The sequence below is a fragment of the Hippocampus comes genome, unplaced genomic scaffold, assembly GCF_001891065.2.
Source record: "Hippocampus comes isolate QL1 unplaced genomic scaffold, H_comes_QL1_v1.1 scaffold90, whole genome shotgun sequence".
Taxonomy (NCBI): Eukaryota; Metazoa; Chordata; class Actinopteri; order Syngnathiformes; family Syngnathidae; genus Hippocampus; species Hippocampus comes.
This window is the reverse complement of record NW_017804912.1, coordinates 866,933-883,312: the sequence shown is the minus strand read 5'-3', so window position 1 is coordinate 883,312 and position 16,380 is coordinate 866,933. Positions and strand designations below refer to the sequence as shown.

The 16,380-nt window shown below is 46.4% G+C and overlaps 1 protein-coding gene across 3 annotated transcripts; it reads left to right on the top strand.

Annotated features, from left to right (window-relative positions):
- The first annotated feature begins 40 nt into the window (after positions 1 to 40).
- eps15l1a (epidermal growth factor receptor pathway substrate 15-like 1a) lies at positions 41 to 14,784 on the top strand. Of its 3 annotated transcripts, XR_002170078.1 has the most exons (27): positions 41 to 330; positions 1,972 to 2,013; positions 2,105 to 2,194; positions 2,714 to 2,761; positions 2,845 to 2,940; positions 3,450 to 3,506; positions 3,584 to 3,709; positions 3,830 to 3,889; positions 4,193 to 4,435; positions 4,498 to 4,655; positions 4,857 to 5,013; positions 5,602 to 5,664; positions 6,820 to 6,905; positions 8,249 to 8,321; positions 8,405 to 8,566; positions 8,813 to 9,010; positions 9,531 to 9,716; positions 9,994 to 10,102; positions 10,239 to 10,289; positions 11,375 to 11,511; positions 11,599 to 11,662; positions 11,745 to 11,893; positions 11,962 to 12,055; positions 12,211 to 12,375; positions 12,484 to 12,632; positions 12,723 to 12,813; positions 13,495 to 13,599. XR_002170078.1 is itself a non-coding variant. In XM_019885345.1 (26 exons), the coding sequence occupies exons 1-26, from the start codon at positions 304 to 306 to the stop codon at positions 13,639 to 13,641; spliced, it is 2,805 nt and encodes a 934-aa protein (XP_019740904.1). In that variant the 5' UTR covers positions 42 to 303; the 3' UTR covers positions 13,642 to 14,784. The 3 variants fall into 3 exon arrangements, 2 of the variants coding, with proteins under 2 accessions (XP_019740912.1, XP_019740904.1); XM_019885345.1 differs by lacking the exon at positions 12,484 to 12,632 and having other exon boundaries at positions 42 to 330; positions 12,797 to 12,813; positions 13,495 to 14,784; XM_019885353.1 differs by lacking the exons at positions 10,239 to 10,289; positions 12,484 to 12,632 and having other exon boundaries at positions 12,797 to 12,813; positions 13,495 to 14,784.
- The last annotated feature ends 1,596 nt before the right edge of the window (positions 14,785 to 16,380 follow it).

Genomic DNA, 16,380 nt, shown 5'->3' with positions numbered 1-16,380 from the left:
CTGTTCAAGAAAAAAATTTTCGTTTATAGGACATTTATGTGACGATTGAATATGTCTATCCGCGGGTGGCAGACCGCGAGTAAGAGGATCCACGAGCGTTCCCAAGAGACAATAAACATGCAGTGAAAAAAACGCTCGAATGAGGGCAGCGTCGCGCCATAGAGTCTGAAATGCAAGAGTAGAAGAAGAAAGGCGCGCAAACGCGACTTTTGGGGATCCCGAGTAGCGAGGCAAACGCTGTCCGCTGGGGGGCGCAGTTTCCCGGCTGCGTTGGGAGGGTGCGTTCCCGCAGCAACAGGGAAGATGGCAGCGCTCACATCTCTCAGCCAGGTAAAGGATGCAAGCCTTGTCCACGATACCTTTTCAAGCCAATACGACCCCACACGTTCGCTTTGTGCTCCACCACCACTCCGTGACATTGTCGCCACTCGTATCGTGGCCCATTTAGAGGGAAATCTGCTCGCTCGGCCGGTCGAGCCAGGCCCAGTCCGTCGGCAGTGGCGGCGGTCCCGTTACGTAGCGGGCTCGTTAGCTGCCGCCGACGGCCGCAGCCGGCTAAGCGCCACTTACCCCCGCCCTTTGAACGGAACACCAGTGGTACTCTCCGCGGGTGGAATGTCACTGCGTATCCCCGACGAACCGCGTCTTTGGGGCGGACTCCTTCGTGCTGGCCTGCCGCCGTCACCGCCGCTAGCTGGTTAGCATCGTCGGGGCAAAGCGGGCTAATCTGCAAGCGGTGACAAATTGATGCCGAAGTAAACCAGGCCGACGACACTTTTGCGGGCGAAAGAAAAGACAGAAGCGCACCCTGCTTGCAGGTCGTCTCATCACCCATCGCAGACGTTTCACAAGTGTCTTCTATTTTCTTGGTTTTGTTAGCGTGAAGCTAGCAGCAATTCAATTGTGATGTCATTCACGTCGTGTTGAACATCTTTTGGATTTCATGTCATGTCGTGTCGTATTACCACACCCACAGTTTGTCCTGATAAAAGCTTAAACATCCACCAATTTCCCCCTATTAAGGTTCGATACTTGCACTTTATGTTGCATCTGCCCGGGATGAATGCTGGTGTTTCAACACCCACGCTTTTATTGGGGAAATAAATAGACAGCCAACACACGCAAAGTGACATTCCCACGATCCTTGTGTGGCAACAGTGACTGGCCAAAAAATCTGGTCAGTGCCATGTCAGGAAGGTGGGAGGTAAAAGAAACACAAGCCGCTGATTGGAAAAATACATGCCAACCTCAAAATCCTTCCTGACCCTTTTTTTATGTTGGAGATTGTAACAGCTGCTGCTTTACATCGGTTTGATATAAGGGACACTTGGATGGGCTGAACACGTTCACTTACATATGTATGTAATAATGATGTCAGCATCACACGCCCCCCTTAAAACAATCTGCAGTGATTGAAACTTTTTTGTGATGAATAAAGCCAGAGATTGTCACTCCCCCTTTTTGTGTGTCGCCCCCCCCCCACACCCCCCCTGCATCTCAGCCTGTCTAGGTCATAGCAGGGAGGCAAGCATTGTAAGACGTCCTGTTTCCTGGCTTGGCTTGTCACGTCCTGTCATCACTTAGTGTTGTTACCAAAATCCATGCACATTGCTACTCATGTCTACTTCAACCTGTGTAAATAGAAAAGCGATCTGCACAATATTTGGGATTTATTGACGGTTTTAAATATTTTATTTCTCCAAAACAAATTAATACAATTGAAAATCCAAGCGAAGATGATATTCCTGATTAAAAACAAAACTACAAATATCGAGCTTGAGAATGAAAAATTTCCCATCCCGGCCCAAGTGTCCCTTTAATAATGCCACACAAGCATTTCTGCAATTAGCTTCTACTTGACTTGATTGTATTAAATGGCATTATCCGGTGATGAACGCCCTACCCAAACGCTGGTCAATCAAAGGAATCAAAGTCCACAATGAAAATAATCGATGTGTCTGTCTGTCACAGTTGACGAGCGGGAGCCCCGTGTTTGAGAACTTTTACAGACAGGTAAAATGGCACCTGGGCGCTATCTTCGCATGTTATCTTAGCAAGCTAATTGTGACAGTGTGTGTGTGTGTGTGTGTGTACGTACCCTAAGGTGGATCCGGGAAACACGGGAAAAGTGGGACCAACAGAAGCTGCCCTGTTCTTGAAAAAGTCTGGACTTCCAGATGTCACGCTGGGAAAGGTAGCAGTGTGTTGTTAACTGCCATCTAGTTGTTTTGCTGTTTCTGTCAAGTGTGTGTTTTTTGGGCCCAAGCATGCAACCTGCATCGGTGATGTTAGTCCCTTTCGCCCATTTTCAATGGCAAAAAATAAATAAATAAATCGTAGAAGTTACCAAAAAGTAACCTACACCCAATTCAAGTTGGACAGGCATGTTTATAATGTCAGAAAAAATCAAGGTCACTTGCTCGAAATTAAACACGAAGTCGGCCATTTTAGTTTGGTGGAGCCATTTGGGGTCCAATTCCAAGGCTCTGACTTCTACTCAGGAATTTGACCAATTGGACAGAGGTGTCATCATATGAGGTGTGATACTAAATCGTCAATTTTTTTTTTGAGGGGGGGGGGTATTTAGGAGCCCACGAGATAGCTAATTTGTCCAATTAGTGTACCCGATGCTGATAAAACTATTTTGTGAATAAGCGTTATAATGGTTATTGAAAGACAAGACGGCGGCTGCAGTATTTTTATTTTCTTCCAGATTTGGGATCTGGCTGATCCGGAGGGTAAAGGCTACCTGGACAAGCAGGTAGGAAACAACTCCTGAAGTAGAACGTGAAGCGATGACTTCATTACAGTCAACGTCTTTTCCATGCTCTCTACTGCCAAAAGGGTTTTTACGTGGCGCTGCGATTGGTGGCCTGCGCACAGAGCGGCCATGACGTCAGTGTGTCCAGCCTCAACCTCAGTGTGCCGCCGCCCAAATTTGTGAGTGGCCTCCACCTCGAGTCCTCATTTGGGGGGAAAAAAAACCATCTGTCAGTCATCATCATACATTTTACTCAGGACAACTGCGCACAGATCAAATTAAAAATAGCAGAAAGTGCATTTTAAAAAATGTTTGGTTTTACATTGTGATAAATAAAACAAAAATAATCTGTTGTATAATGATAAAAATATCAAATTGAATTCAAAATATATACTGTATAATACATTTCATTATTAATAATAATGCCCAAAATAATACAATGTCATTATGTAAAACTCATTTTAAAAAAGGTAGTAATCTGCAAAATGTAGTTGAGAAATGTTACCTCGGGGCACACACTTGGCAATATTTTACAATGAATTGCTCTAAATATTAGGCCAATTAAAAATATTACTCAAATGTTGAATAAATAACAAATAAATTTGTACAAATCTGGGTCATAATATTTTGGAATTTTTCATTCTAGTTGATTTGTATTTCATTTTGACTTTTAAAAAATTGTTTGCAGAAGGACAACAGCAGTCCTTCTCTGAGCACCTCCACTGAAGCCCACTGGGCTGTCAGGGTATGGAAGTACACAACCAAGTTGTATGTTTTCTTAAAATTCTACATCAAAAAACAAAAGACAAATATTTGTTTCAGCCGGAGGAAAAGAACAAATTTGACGGTATTTTTGAAAGCCTCTCGCCGCTCAACGGCCTGCTGTCAGGAGAGAAGGTCCGACCCGTCCTCATCAATTCAAAGTTGCCTCTGGACGTCCTCGGCAAGGTTTGCCCTCGCCCCGCATGGTTGTTTAAGGCCTTTTTGTCATCTTCCCATTAACCTTTTTAAATCCAAGCGTCAATCCAAGCGTCTCACCCTCCTTGTGCTCCTTAACGCTGCCGGCAGGTTTGGGACCTGAGTGACATTGATAAAGACGGCCATCTGGACCGAGACGAGTTTGCCGTGGTGAGCCATTTTCACAGCTTTCCCAAACTCAGCAAATGTTGCTGACTTTTTTTCCCCCCCATTGGATTTCACTTTGTCATTCCACGTCATGAGGTAACGCCACCCTTCAAGGTCAGATTGTCCTCATTTTGGTTTTAGTGTTTTTTAATTTAATTCCTTGTCTTTACGTGTACTCGACCTGGATGACGCTAAACTGTGAATAAATAGCTGTCCCTATTGCCTCGTTCAAACGTTGTGCAGCGACATCAGAACTTCCCAGATGAGAGAATCTGTTTTTTTTTTTTTTGTCTCGTTCCATGGCAGGCCATGCACCTGGTGTACCGTGCGCTGGAGAAGGAACCCGTTCCCGCCCACCTGCCCACCGCCCTCATCCCCCCATCCAAGAGGAAAAAAAGCTTGTGCTCGGTGGTGGGCGGGGTCCCCCCGCTACCGGCTAGCCCGCCGCCTCCCAAAGACTCCCTGCGCTCCACGCCGTCCCACGGCAGCATGAACTCCCTGAACAGTACGGGCAGCCTGTCCCCCAAACACACCCTCAAGTCTGGACAGGTACGAGATCCAACGTCGAATCAGATCGGTCTTCAAGTCTCACGGTAGCGTCGACTCTCTAGCACTCCGTCAACTGGGCAGTCCCGGCGTCAGACCGCGGTCGCTACGACGACATCTTCCTAAAGACGGACACCGACCTTGACGGTTTTGTCAGTGGGCTGGAAGTGAAGGACATCTTCATGCAATCTGGACTCTCTCAAGGCGTCCTTGCCCATATATGGTAGGTTACCTCAGCTAGCTCACACCTGTTAGCGTCCTCCTCCCTTTGGCCATTTGTCCAGTCGCTAGCATGTTAGTTCTTGACATCATCATGCAGTCCAGACTTTGTCGGGGGGGTCCTATGGGGTTGGTCGGCCCATTCGGCTCTGGGTCGTTCGGTTCCTCTTCAGTTCAACTAGTCTCTCCGTTCCTGACCCCGCAGGGCTCTGGCCGACACCAGACAAATGGGCAAGTTGACCAGGGAGCAGTTTGCCCTCGCCATGCATCTCATCCAGCAGAAAGTGAGCAAGGGTGTGGACCCCCCTCAGTCGCTTACGGCGGATATGATCCCGCCTTCGGAGAGGGGAACTCCCGTCCCGGTAGGTCATGACGACACCTTAAGCCAGGGGTGTCCAAACGTTTTCCAATGAGAGCTACGCTCAGAAAAGTAGAGAGGAGAGTCATCTTGTTTTGGAAACTTGCTAAACAAGCAACTCTGTTTCGTCTTGACATCATCAGTGATAAAGCGAAAACGTTTTTTGTCCGTACGGTGTGGTTACATTCAAATTGTATTTCTTTCATGAAAATTGCTTAGTAACATAAATACATTTAGTGTGATGTCTTCTCACATGCAAATTGATTTTCACAGTTGCCTGTAGTCCTAGCCAAAGAAAAACTATTGCTGGAAGTCACCAGAGTCTAAAAGTTTTGATCTGTCATTCACAATACCATTTGGCATGGCTCACAACGCCATTTATGAAAGAAATCAATCCATAAAAAGTGCACATGTCAATTCAGGTTGAAGAATGTCAAAGATGGATGCAAGGGCCACACTTTGCATCCTTCACCTTTCCCCGGAGAAAACATGAGTGGGTGTCAATGCTTGGGATCAACAAAGCTGCAGTGCAATGCTATGTGGGAAAAATAAAACACCACCACTAATACAAGTTATTTGGATTTGCCAACAGAGCATGTCGGGGTACATGACGCCAGTGGGATCCGAGATGGCGGCGCTGTCGGAGATGAGGAGGGTAAGCGCAATTTCTTCATGTAACTTATTTCATGTGTTGTTGGCACGTGAAGACATGAGCCAACATTTCGGGTGGTGGAGTTTTGGTGGTGGTGGAGGTGTAGGGGGGTTCCTCCATGATGCGGTGTCCAGGCTGACTCGTCTGCAACTAACTTCTTTGCTCTCCCCTCCTCTTCCTCCTCCTCAGGCCATAATGTTCAAGCTGTGGGTAGGTAATTTAATTGGCCCTTCAGGGCCTCCATTTGCCAATGCTTTCAAGTCCCCCAAACCCACGGGAAGCATTTGCTCAATATTTCTATTTTTTCCTCCCCCCCCGTTTAACTCAAATGACGTTCTAACCTTCGGGAAATGTCTGGGTCATGTCACGCTCTAATGCAAAAGGTTGTGCCATGTTGGGCAGGCACACAGAACATATCATGTCATATCATGTGATGTTCCTTGCGTAATCGAAATATTCTCGATATGACTCAAAGGGATCCACATGCGCTTTACAGTATATTTCACCAGTCTCAAAGTGCGACAGTGTCAAATATGTTTCAAAAAGTCAAGGAGGCCAAGGGAAAAGGCAAAAAGAAAAGCTTTCAGATCTCGTTTTAAGGCGTCAGTGATCTGGGGGACTTTCTCAGGCGGTCTGGGGGGCTTCCACACAGAGGAGAAAGCCCGATGGCCCAAGGATGCAGAACTTGCTTTTTAGGGGAATGGAGGGTGTCTGTCATTGCAGAACAGAGGGTCATCTCTAATAGCTGTTTGAAGCCACCTTGCGTCAATCAAGAAACGTGTCGACGTGTCATATTTCTACAGTTGCTGTGTCCACCTGCTCTGCGCACATATTTGTCTGATCAATGAGATGACTCCATTAATGCACAGTAGGAATCAAGTCTTAACAAACAACTGGGAATAATCCAGAGAGGCAAACAAGAAATTGCTGTTCTGGAATTCATGCAATTGCTCCGGCATGGATGGTCAGCCCCTCCCCTTTGCAGCCCCTCACCCGCCCACTCGTTTGACCCTCCGTGCTCATCGACTGTCTGGATCTTTCCCTTCACGTCGCCTCCCCGCTTCGGCCCCGTCGACCGCGTTTGCCCACGCTTCACTGACCCTTTCTTGCTCTGTGTTTTACACCCCCAACTACCCTTCCCACCTCCTCCATGTGCAGGACAGCTCCAGCTCGGTGGGTTCGGGCGAGTTTACGGGGATCAAGGAGCTGGACGACATCAGTCAGGAGATCGCCCAGCTGCAGAGGTAAGGGAAGGTGACATGATTCCATCGGAATCTTTTCACGTGTGATGAATGTGCCGTGCTGTTTTTGAAGCATTCATTCACTTGCCATGAACACATCGGACGCCCCACCTAAACTCTGACCTAAACCTCCCTCTCTAAGAATGATCATTCTCCACCATGCAACCAAAAAAAAAGTTTGAACCGAAGTGTGTGACATCGCAGTGAAAGAACAGCAATGATTCGTCGCAGAGAATACATAGCCAAATCCAGGTTGGATGAAACGTGCGAGATATGCCGATCAAATGTTGATGTTGGTCAGTGAAAAATTAGCTCCAGGGGCCTAATTTTCACAAACACCTTTCTTTGCAACCTTGGGGCCATAATGATCATTAAAAAGAGTCAAAGAAGAAGAAGAAAAGCCGCAACGCCCGACCCTCCTTTCCCCAACTCATCATCATGGTGCGTCCTCACGTGCGTTTGTCACCGACCCAACAACCCACCACAACACGCACACACTACTTCAATGTGTGTGTATTTTGTTTGCTCATGACTTATTCTCTCCATAATGCTGCGTCAGCACTCTTGCCTTTACCCAGTGGAATACGCTCAGGTAAATCGCACAAGTCACCCTCTGGACCTGGACTGGCATTCTCGCCTGCAAACACACACACACACACACACACACACACACACACACACACACACACACACACACACACGTAATGAAAATTGACCCAATGTAAATGATTATGTTTGTAATTTAAATGGAGTGATAATTTGTGACATTTCATTTGAGGTATGACTCAATGTGCTCTCTTGCAAATGTTGCTAAGAATTGTGCAACTCTTAATTTCTTCTTGGTACAATGTATTTGAACTTGAACTTTGAAAACTGTGCAACTAAAAAAACCTGGATGGCAAGTATGAAGTGTTTTGGTGTTTATTTCTAAGCGTGAAAAATATGTCAACATGAGCTGGTATTCAATGTGGAGCTTAGTGCTGCCTGACATGTTGTGGCGCAACTTAGCAAATTGTCCCCTGCAAATCCAATGGTAAACATAAATAAATAAATAAATACTGGGTTGCTTGAAAACCAAGACTATCGCTCGCGTGTGAATATTGAACCGTGATCTTCCATGGCATTGGGTTGCTGGACCCTCAATGGTTTTGCTTTCACTGCCCCACTGTTGTCATACTTCGCCTTTTATGGATCTCTCGATCCGATGAGTTATTTCAAATGTCGTAGAATTCCAGTCCGGTGTCTTCAACGGCGAACACGTTGACGTGCCCACACAGAGCTGCTTGTTTTATTGTTCTTCTTATCTTTTTTTTTTTCTTTTATATGCATTTGTGTGTGCGCGCCAGGGAGAAGTACACTCTGGAGCAGGACATCAGAGAGGCGGAAGAGGCCATCAGGCACAAGAGCGCCGAGGTGCAGGTAAGCCGGCCTTTCACACGTGTTTGCCACACGGTTGGCCGTTGGCCCGGTGTGGTTCCATCATGCTCGTCTTGCGGTTTCAGGAGATGCAGAATGACCTGGACCGAGAAGCGGCCTGTCTGCAGGAGCTGGAGGCGCAGAAACAGGATGCCCAGGACCGCCTGGAGGAGATGGACCAGCAGAAGCACAAGCTGGAGGACATGCTGAACGAGGTCCGCATCAAGTGTCAGGAGGAGTCTCAGATGGTGAGCAAGCAAGCAATCAATCAATCAGTCAATCAGTCATGACAATATTTAGTTTTTGTGGGGTGGGGGGGGCGGCGATAACGTATTTCCACAACAAAGGTTATCTCATCTCCTGGTCGTTATGTCAAATTAAAGTTAGGATTCTAAGGGGCATCTGGACCTCCCAAATTTCAGAGCCCCTGGTTTAGATGTTGAAACTCTGGAAAATCTGCATTTCTTCACCTCATCTTGTGGTGGTTCTGGCAGATTTCAACGCTGCAGAGTCAGATCCACTCTCAAGAGTCGGATCTGCAGAACCAGGAGGAGGAGCTGGGCCGGGCCAAGGCCGACCTGAGCCGGCTGCAGCAGGAGGAGGACCAGCTGGAGCAGAGTCTGGCTGCCGGCAAGATCCAGCTGGAGACCATCATCAAGTCTCTGAAGGCCACGCAGGATGAGATCAACCAGGTGAAATGTAATTCCTCTCCATCGTCAGCAGAGGGTGCTGTACATTTGATTTAAAAAAAAAAGTCATTTAGTCTGAAATTAAAATTACATGAAATTTGGCTCCTTTTCCAAAAATTGAAACATGTTGCACTCTGGTAAGAATATGTTTGTTTCTAACTTTGGAACCGATTTGATCTACAATGTGGGATTCAACTCATCCATGCATACATCCATTATCCTAATGAAAAAAGATTAAAAAGCAAGTCTTTTTCACGGCTTTCTCTAATGGCCACAGTAGAGCCAAAAGGAACAATTTGATCTCAGCAGTATATAACTGATATTCAAATCGCTGAAGTTGGAAATGACAAAATCAGACAAACGTCCACAGACTCCGTTGCTAAACTCGTGTGAATTGCAGAGTTGTGTAAAGACCAAAAGTGCTTCGGTGTGCGGTCCGCGTTTCACAGAAATCTGTCTCGACTTTTACAATTAATAAGTCTCTCGCGATAGATGTGGTGACGACCTTGCCTGTGTTGTGTAGGCACGCAGCAAGCTGTCGCAGATCCAGGAAAGCCAGCAGGAAGTGTCCAAAAGCATCGAGCAGTACAACAGCACCCTGAACGGAACCCACGGAGGAAGCATGACCAACCTGGCCGACATGAGCGAGGGCTTCAGCGACAGGGAGAACGGAACGTTCCCCTCCATGGGGACGGTCTCACAGCCACAGGTGGCAAAAATGCACGCTCACCCTTTCTATTTCGATTTCAGCAAGATCTGTAAACGAAGAAATGAATCTTTTTAACCACGTGAACGTGAAAGAATGCAGCTGGTGGGTCGTCTGGTCAAAATGGGCATGAGAGCCGAGAGATGCTTAAATGTGGATGGATTCGTTGACAGTTTAATATGATGGTCCAATGTTCTCCTCCACTCCAAATTCTAACTGAAGTAGTAGTGAGAGCAAGTTTTTTTTTTCAATTGATATAGTCCTGGTGTTTTTATCCTAGCAAGAAGATCCGTTCAAAGTGAAGCCGTCTGTATTCAACAGTCAGCCTCAGGAGCTCCACGCCGACCCCTTCCACTCGGAGGACCCCTTCAGGGCGGACCCTTTCAAAGGTGCTCGTCGCCCTCGGCGTGCTCTGCTCCTGCTGTTTTTGTTTTTGGTTCTTGTTGGCAGCATTTGTTTCGTTCCCCTCTTGGCTTTCAAGCTTTTTTTGTTTTGTTTTGTTTTGCCACCTTTCTGCTCCCCCAGGAGACCCCTTCCAAAACGACCCCTTTGCAAAGTCGCCTGCAGCCTCGACAGGTACTCGCTTTCACACCTTCATTCTTTGCTCTAACAACAGAAAAAAATTATAACAACTAAATTGAGCGCCGCTCTCACACAACCTGCGCTTTAAGCCTTGGTTTTTGATGAATGTAAAATTGGTACTACAACTACTGTATTGAATATCGTTTCAATCATTTTTTTCGACCCATTATACCGCTGATTAATCAAGTCATCGGCTAGAAATGGATTTTACAGTTTTTAACAACAAAATGTGCATTTATTATTGTTGCTCATTTGGGGTTGCCAGTCTGACATCCTGCACTACAATGTCTGTGAATTTGAGTGGGTGTGGCTTTAAAAGGCAGGGCCCGGAAGCAGTGATTACTTTGGGTGTCTGATAAACAGCAAATGAGCACAGATATGCTGTGACCAACCTGGCCCACATGAGCAATGATCAGTGCGGTCATACTGGTCCACAGACGTGTGCCTCAATATATTTGAGTTACTGTTTAGGGAGTTAATGGCGAAAGGGAAGAAACTCTTTGAATGTCTGCTGGTTTTGGTGCGCGTGGATCGGTTGCGCTTGCCTGGAAGGAGTAGAAAGAAGAGGTGGTGGGCAGGGTCTGGGAGGTCCACTAGGATTTTCTTGCCTTGGTTCTAGCGGTTTGCAAGTCCTCCAGAGTGGGTAGGGCGGTACCAATGATTTTTTCCGCAGTCCTAACTGTCTGTTGCAGTTGGATTTTGTCCTTTTTTGCGGCGGCCCCAAACCAGACTGTGACAGAGGAACACAGGACTGATTCGCTGACTGCTGTGAAGGACTGTCTCAGGGGCTCCCGTGGCAGGCCGTGCTTCCTCAGCAGCCTCAGGGAGTACATCCTCTGCTGGGCCTTTTACAAGATGGGATTCATGTTGGCCTCCCACTTCATGTCCTGAGAGACTGTGATTCCCAGGAACTGGAAGGTCCCCACGGTTGATGCGGGGCAGTCAGATAGTGTGAGGGGCAGCTGTGGCGAAAGGGTGTTTCCTCAAGTCCACGATCATCTCTACAGTGCGGAGCGTATTCAGCTCCAGGTTGTGTTGGCTGTGCTAGTGAGTCATGATTTCTTGATTTGGCGTTGCAGATCCATTTGGTGGTGACCCGTTCAAAGAGACGGACCCGTTCAAGGCCTCATCTGAAGATTTCTTCAAGAAGACCGCAAAGCTGGACCCCTTCGCCACAGCGGACCCCTTTAGCAAGAGCGCCACGCTACCCTCCAAGGTGACACATTCAGTCATTGAGTTTCATCTGTTCGTTTTCCATCACTTCAGAAGTTTCATGGTCCAAAAAAATTTTGTTCTCCTGCAGCAAATGGGTCATTTCACGAGTAATGACCCGTTTTCCGGCAGCAACCCCAAATGCAAAGGCGCAGGTAGGAAGTCTCCCATCCAAAATTACGCATGCCCGAGCGTCTACGGCTGTTTTCTTGACTGCCGTCCGTCCGTCGCTTTCAGATTTGTTCGGCTCTTTGGATCCATTTGGCAGCGGCTCCTTCAGCAGCAGCAGTAACAGCAGCTCTGCCGCTTTCGCCGACTTCAGCCACATGGCCAAGCCCAGAGATCCATTCGAAGGCCGCGCCAGCTGGCTGCCAGACTACCAGAAGGTAGCGCACGACGATCACAACGTCGCCCCCTTATGGCGACGACTAACAAGATACTTCCTTGTGGCCAGGCTGTATTTGCAGATGATCCGTTCAGCAGGAAGAGCGACACACCGGCCCTGCCCCCCAAAAAAGGAGTTCCACCGAGGCCCAAACCCCCCAGTGGTGAGTCGAACCAGTTTGCATCTGGTAACGTTCATTATCAGCTGATCTGTTGTCAACATAAAACGCCAGAGTGCTGATGAGGCCACAAACCAAACCAGGAAACCGATGAGGGCGGTTGGAAGTGTAACTGAACAATGACCACTCGGTGCGTGCAGGTAAGACGACGCCAGTGAACGTGTCCGGCCCGACGGAAGCCCCCAAGCCAAGCGACCCCTTCCAGCCGTTTGGCCGGGACATTGTCGACCCTTTCCAGAGTAAAAAAGGTTTAGGGGACCCCTTCAGCGGCAAGGATCCTTTTGCCCCGCCATCCTCAGCACCAAGTAAGACTCTCCCTCGGCTTTTGGAACTTTCACTTTGGATGCTGTCCATTGTCATGTGACTCCAGGAAATTCAGGAAATTCATAAAGACTCAAACTGTAATGCTACAGAACTTTGTCGCTGTCAGGGGGAATCCCAGCACCGGTGCAGTGAAGAAGTGGCGTTATACGACACTTAAATTGACAAACGTCCAAGAGAGCAAAGAGATTTTTTCTCAAGACATTTTCGATACCAAAAGATGGTTATTAGTGCGTAAAAACAACAGACCACGTGGCAACAGTACACCATACTGATTTACGGAAGAAAAAAAAAAGATGAAATTGACCATCTTTGGATATATGGGTTTTCTCCCCGACAGCAATGATATGACTTGATCTACTGAGTTGATGTAACGTGTCACGTGTGTTCTCTCACCCTTGACAGGACCTGACAAAGTCAAGGTGAGTTTGACTTTTTCATATCGAGATTTGAAAACAATCGACAAGATATTCTGTTTTTTTTTTTTTTTTTCCTCATGGCTTAGATGCTGTATCCAACACCTGGTGTTTGATATACTTTAACCCACAGATGTTGGTTTTACTTACTGTGTTCAGAATGCGCACTGTCCAACGAGGCAGATTGCGACTGCACTGTCGCGCAGGCTTGCGCGGGGTTCGACAACTCCCTTTCATGCGCGGCTGATAGTCGGCCACTGGTTTTCGGACGATTTGAAATTTCAATTGCCGGTGCAGGGCGTCGCAGTTCTAATAGCCAATCAAAAATGCACATGTGTGCACACAGAAAAAAAAAATGCATTTTGTGATTTACAAGAATACTTATTTCATATCTACCCGTAGATGAAAAAGTCAAGTGCGTGAAAGTAACACTAATTTTGATTGGCCAAATGATTCCAAGCCTCCACACAAGACGAGCAGGGAAAGAGGTTGAAAAAAAGCTTCCTTTGATGAGCATTGTGAAGGGGACTTCTTTAGACGGATGCCTGGACATGTTAGCAGAAGCGAGCATTGAACTCGTGTGTGTGTGTGTGTGTGTGTGTGTGTGTGTGTGTGTGTGTGTGTGTGTGTGCGTGCGTGCGTGCGCGCGTGCGTGCGTGCGTGCGTGCGTGCGTGTGTGTGTGTCAGTTTAATAACGAGGCTCAGCAGCTGGAGTGGGCCAAGCGCGAGAGCGAACGGGCCGAGCGGGAGCGCCTGAAGCGTCTCCGGCAGCAGGAGCAGGAAGACCTGGAGCTCGCCATTGCCCTCAGCAAGGCTGAGATGTCCAACGCGTGACTAGTCGCCCACCGACATGACTCTTGAATATTCTCTAAACACACACACACACACACACACACACACACACACACCATTGACAACTTCAGGATGAACAAAAAAAACGCAACCCACTTCCGAGTATTGCGTTAAGCCCAGGCGCCCTTGTCTCCTCAGGCAGCGTCGGTTAGCATCCGCTGGTGCTTAAAAAAAAAAAAAAAAAAACATGAATAAACGCTCCAGAATGACTGAATGGGATTAGACGCTCTACATCATCATCGTCATTGTTAACAATTCACTGTGATGAGAAGGACAAAAAGGCTGGAAAACCTCCACTCAGTGTTTCTTTTTGTTAAACCTCCATTGTCCAAACGTGCCACAACAAAATGGAAGATGGACATTTGGTATGTTAGTGGTAAGCAACGTTACCTCGTGGTTTTTCGCCCCATCATCCTTCCTTTTGGTTTCTATTTCAAGTGTGTTATTGCCCAAGAGTCCAATCCTGATACTGGCCAACAAAATGGAAGACAATTTGGAGAGTTGGCACATCGCGACATTTGCTCCCGCTTTTCACCTTGTTGTTGTTCCATTTAATTGAAGACTCTAAATTCCCTGACGCCGTGATTGTTTGTCCATATTGTGCCCTGTGATTGGCTGGTGACTCATCCAATTTCAAAAGGGATAGGCTCCAAATGGATGGGTCAATTTCCACTAGCAGACAAAAACAAAAAGAAAACAGGAGTAGCGGTAGCAGTATTAGCTTGTGATTGCACACATTTAATAATTTTGATAACTTTATGAGGGAATTGTTTGTTGTTGTTTTTTTGTTTGTTTGTTTTTTTAACACAAGTGTTTTAAGATTTTGATTTGGAGATGTTTGAAACTATAACTGGTGATGATGTTGGACAGAACAGGAACCCGGTAGAAACTGGAAATGTGTTAACCACTCACTAACTTTTTTTGTTGTTATGTACTTGAAGCAGCGACCGAATGGCCGTGACTGACTACACACACACACACACACACACACACACACACTCACACACACTACTGACATTTTTCATCATTTATCTTCTCTGTATGAGACCTGCCGTACTTATTTATTCCTGATGATAGGAAGGTTTACATTGCGCTTCCTTGCAAATCTCAACCACTTAAAAAAAACACCTTGATATGTGTTGGATGCTATGATTGCGGTGTTGGATGGGATGGGGTGCTACTACAAGACAAACATACCACCCACTTGGGGGGGCCGGGGGGGGGGGCCCCCCCCCCCCCCCCCAGAATGTCTCTGTAAATAGAAGTCTGAATTTGACACCGCTGGCTGTTCTACTCCTGCGTGAAGCACAAGTGGTTATAATAAGAGCAAGAAACTCACCCAAAATGGCCAATATTTGTCTTTTTAAGATAAGATATCCTTTATTTGTCCCACACTGGGGAAATTTACAATTTTATCAGTGAGTATCGATCCAGGACTGTAAAAAAGGATGACTTTGATTGCAAGATGGTTTATTCTTTTTGCTTTGTCGTTCTTATCCCCCGCCCCCAATACAAACGTTCCTGCCAATGTGAAGTCTCTGAGTTGCCATGTAGGCGCCACATCCACTGCATTTCAAATGAGGGTGTTTCTTCCCGCTTTTTTTTAGGTTTACAGTTCACCCATCCACTTTTTGCTGTTTCATTTGAAGTTGTGTCGCGAAGCTAAACGTGCTAACACTCCGAACTAACAAGCCGATTGTTTTCTTGACTGAATTGATAGAACAAATGGCGGCTTTGCATGTGACTTTCATTGAAGCTGGAGGCTAGCTCACAGGCTTGCTCTTCTCATGTTGTCATGTACGTGTATTCTCGCCTGAACTGCTAACTTAGCTTTTTAAAATTTTATTTTGCTTTATGTGATGTCAACAAGCTAGCATTTTAGCATGTCTTAGCAGCTAAGACATGAAATCAATAATTTTATTGAGCGTGTTGATGAAATGACTAGTCCCACACCCCCCACCCTTTGAAACTGGCTAGCAGGCTAACAGATATCACGCAGCCTAGCTCTGCCCATGTTATCTTGCCTGGACTGCCGACATTTTTAGATGCCTATTTAATTTCTACTTCGCTAACTTGACCACATATCGCTACAGTATGATTTGGTTAGTCACAAGCCGTCAGCTAACAAGATGCTTTGGCTTATCTTTTGGAATTGTTTAAAAACAGCAGGTAGCTGTGATCTCGCAGGCTAGCTCTACTCGTATGGTCGAAATGCCTATTTCCTTTGAAACGTTGCCAATGGACTTTTAAAAGCATCTGTCGTGACAAGGTAACATGGACAGTAGCTACCCGCCAGCGAGCATGCTTCTAGTGCGCTATTTGTGCTTGTCAGACATTATCCAATTTGCTTCATTGTTCATTCTAGCCTAGCTTGTCTGTTCCATTGAGCTCTACTGTGAAACCTCAGCCGCGCGCCATGTACTGCTCTTTGAGCGGGAACAATTCACACCGTTAATGCTGTATTTGTCTCACTTGTGCAATAGGTGTTTTATTTTTATGTCATGTATGTTTTTCACATGTTCTTCATCAGTTTGATGCACGAGCAGTTTTTGATTTGTTTGGGGCAATGAAAAAATTTGGGAGAAAGTATATTAACAAGTGTTAAAGGGTACGTTGTTAACCCTGATTTCCTGACGTGTGCATTCTATTTTTTCTTTTGCCGAGCGGTCTTGATCCAGATGCTGTGTATACTTTATGATCTCTTGTATGAAAAAAAAGAAA

Bases quoted from the DNA above. Each gene is read 5' to 3' on its own strand.
- eps15l1a (XM_019885345.1), top strand. From the start codon at position 304: ATGGCAGCGCTCACATCTCTCAGCCAG. The intron at 5,665-6,819 runs GTAAGCGCAATT...CTCCATGTGCAG, and splicing joins CGCTGTCGGAGATGAGGAGG to GACAGCTCCAGCTCGGTGGG. The intron at 8,567-8,812 runs GTGAGCAAGCAA...TGGTTCTGGCAG, and splicing joins GTCAGGAGGAGTCTCAGATG to ATTTCAACGCTGCAGAGTCA.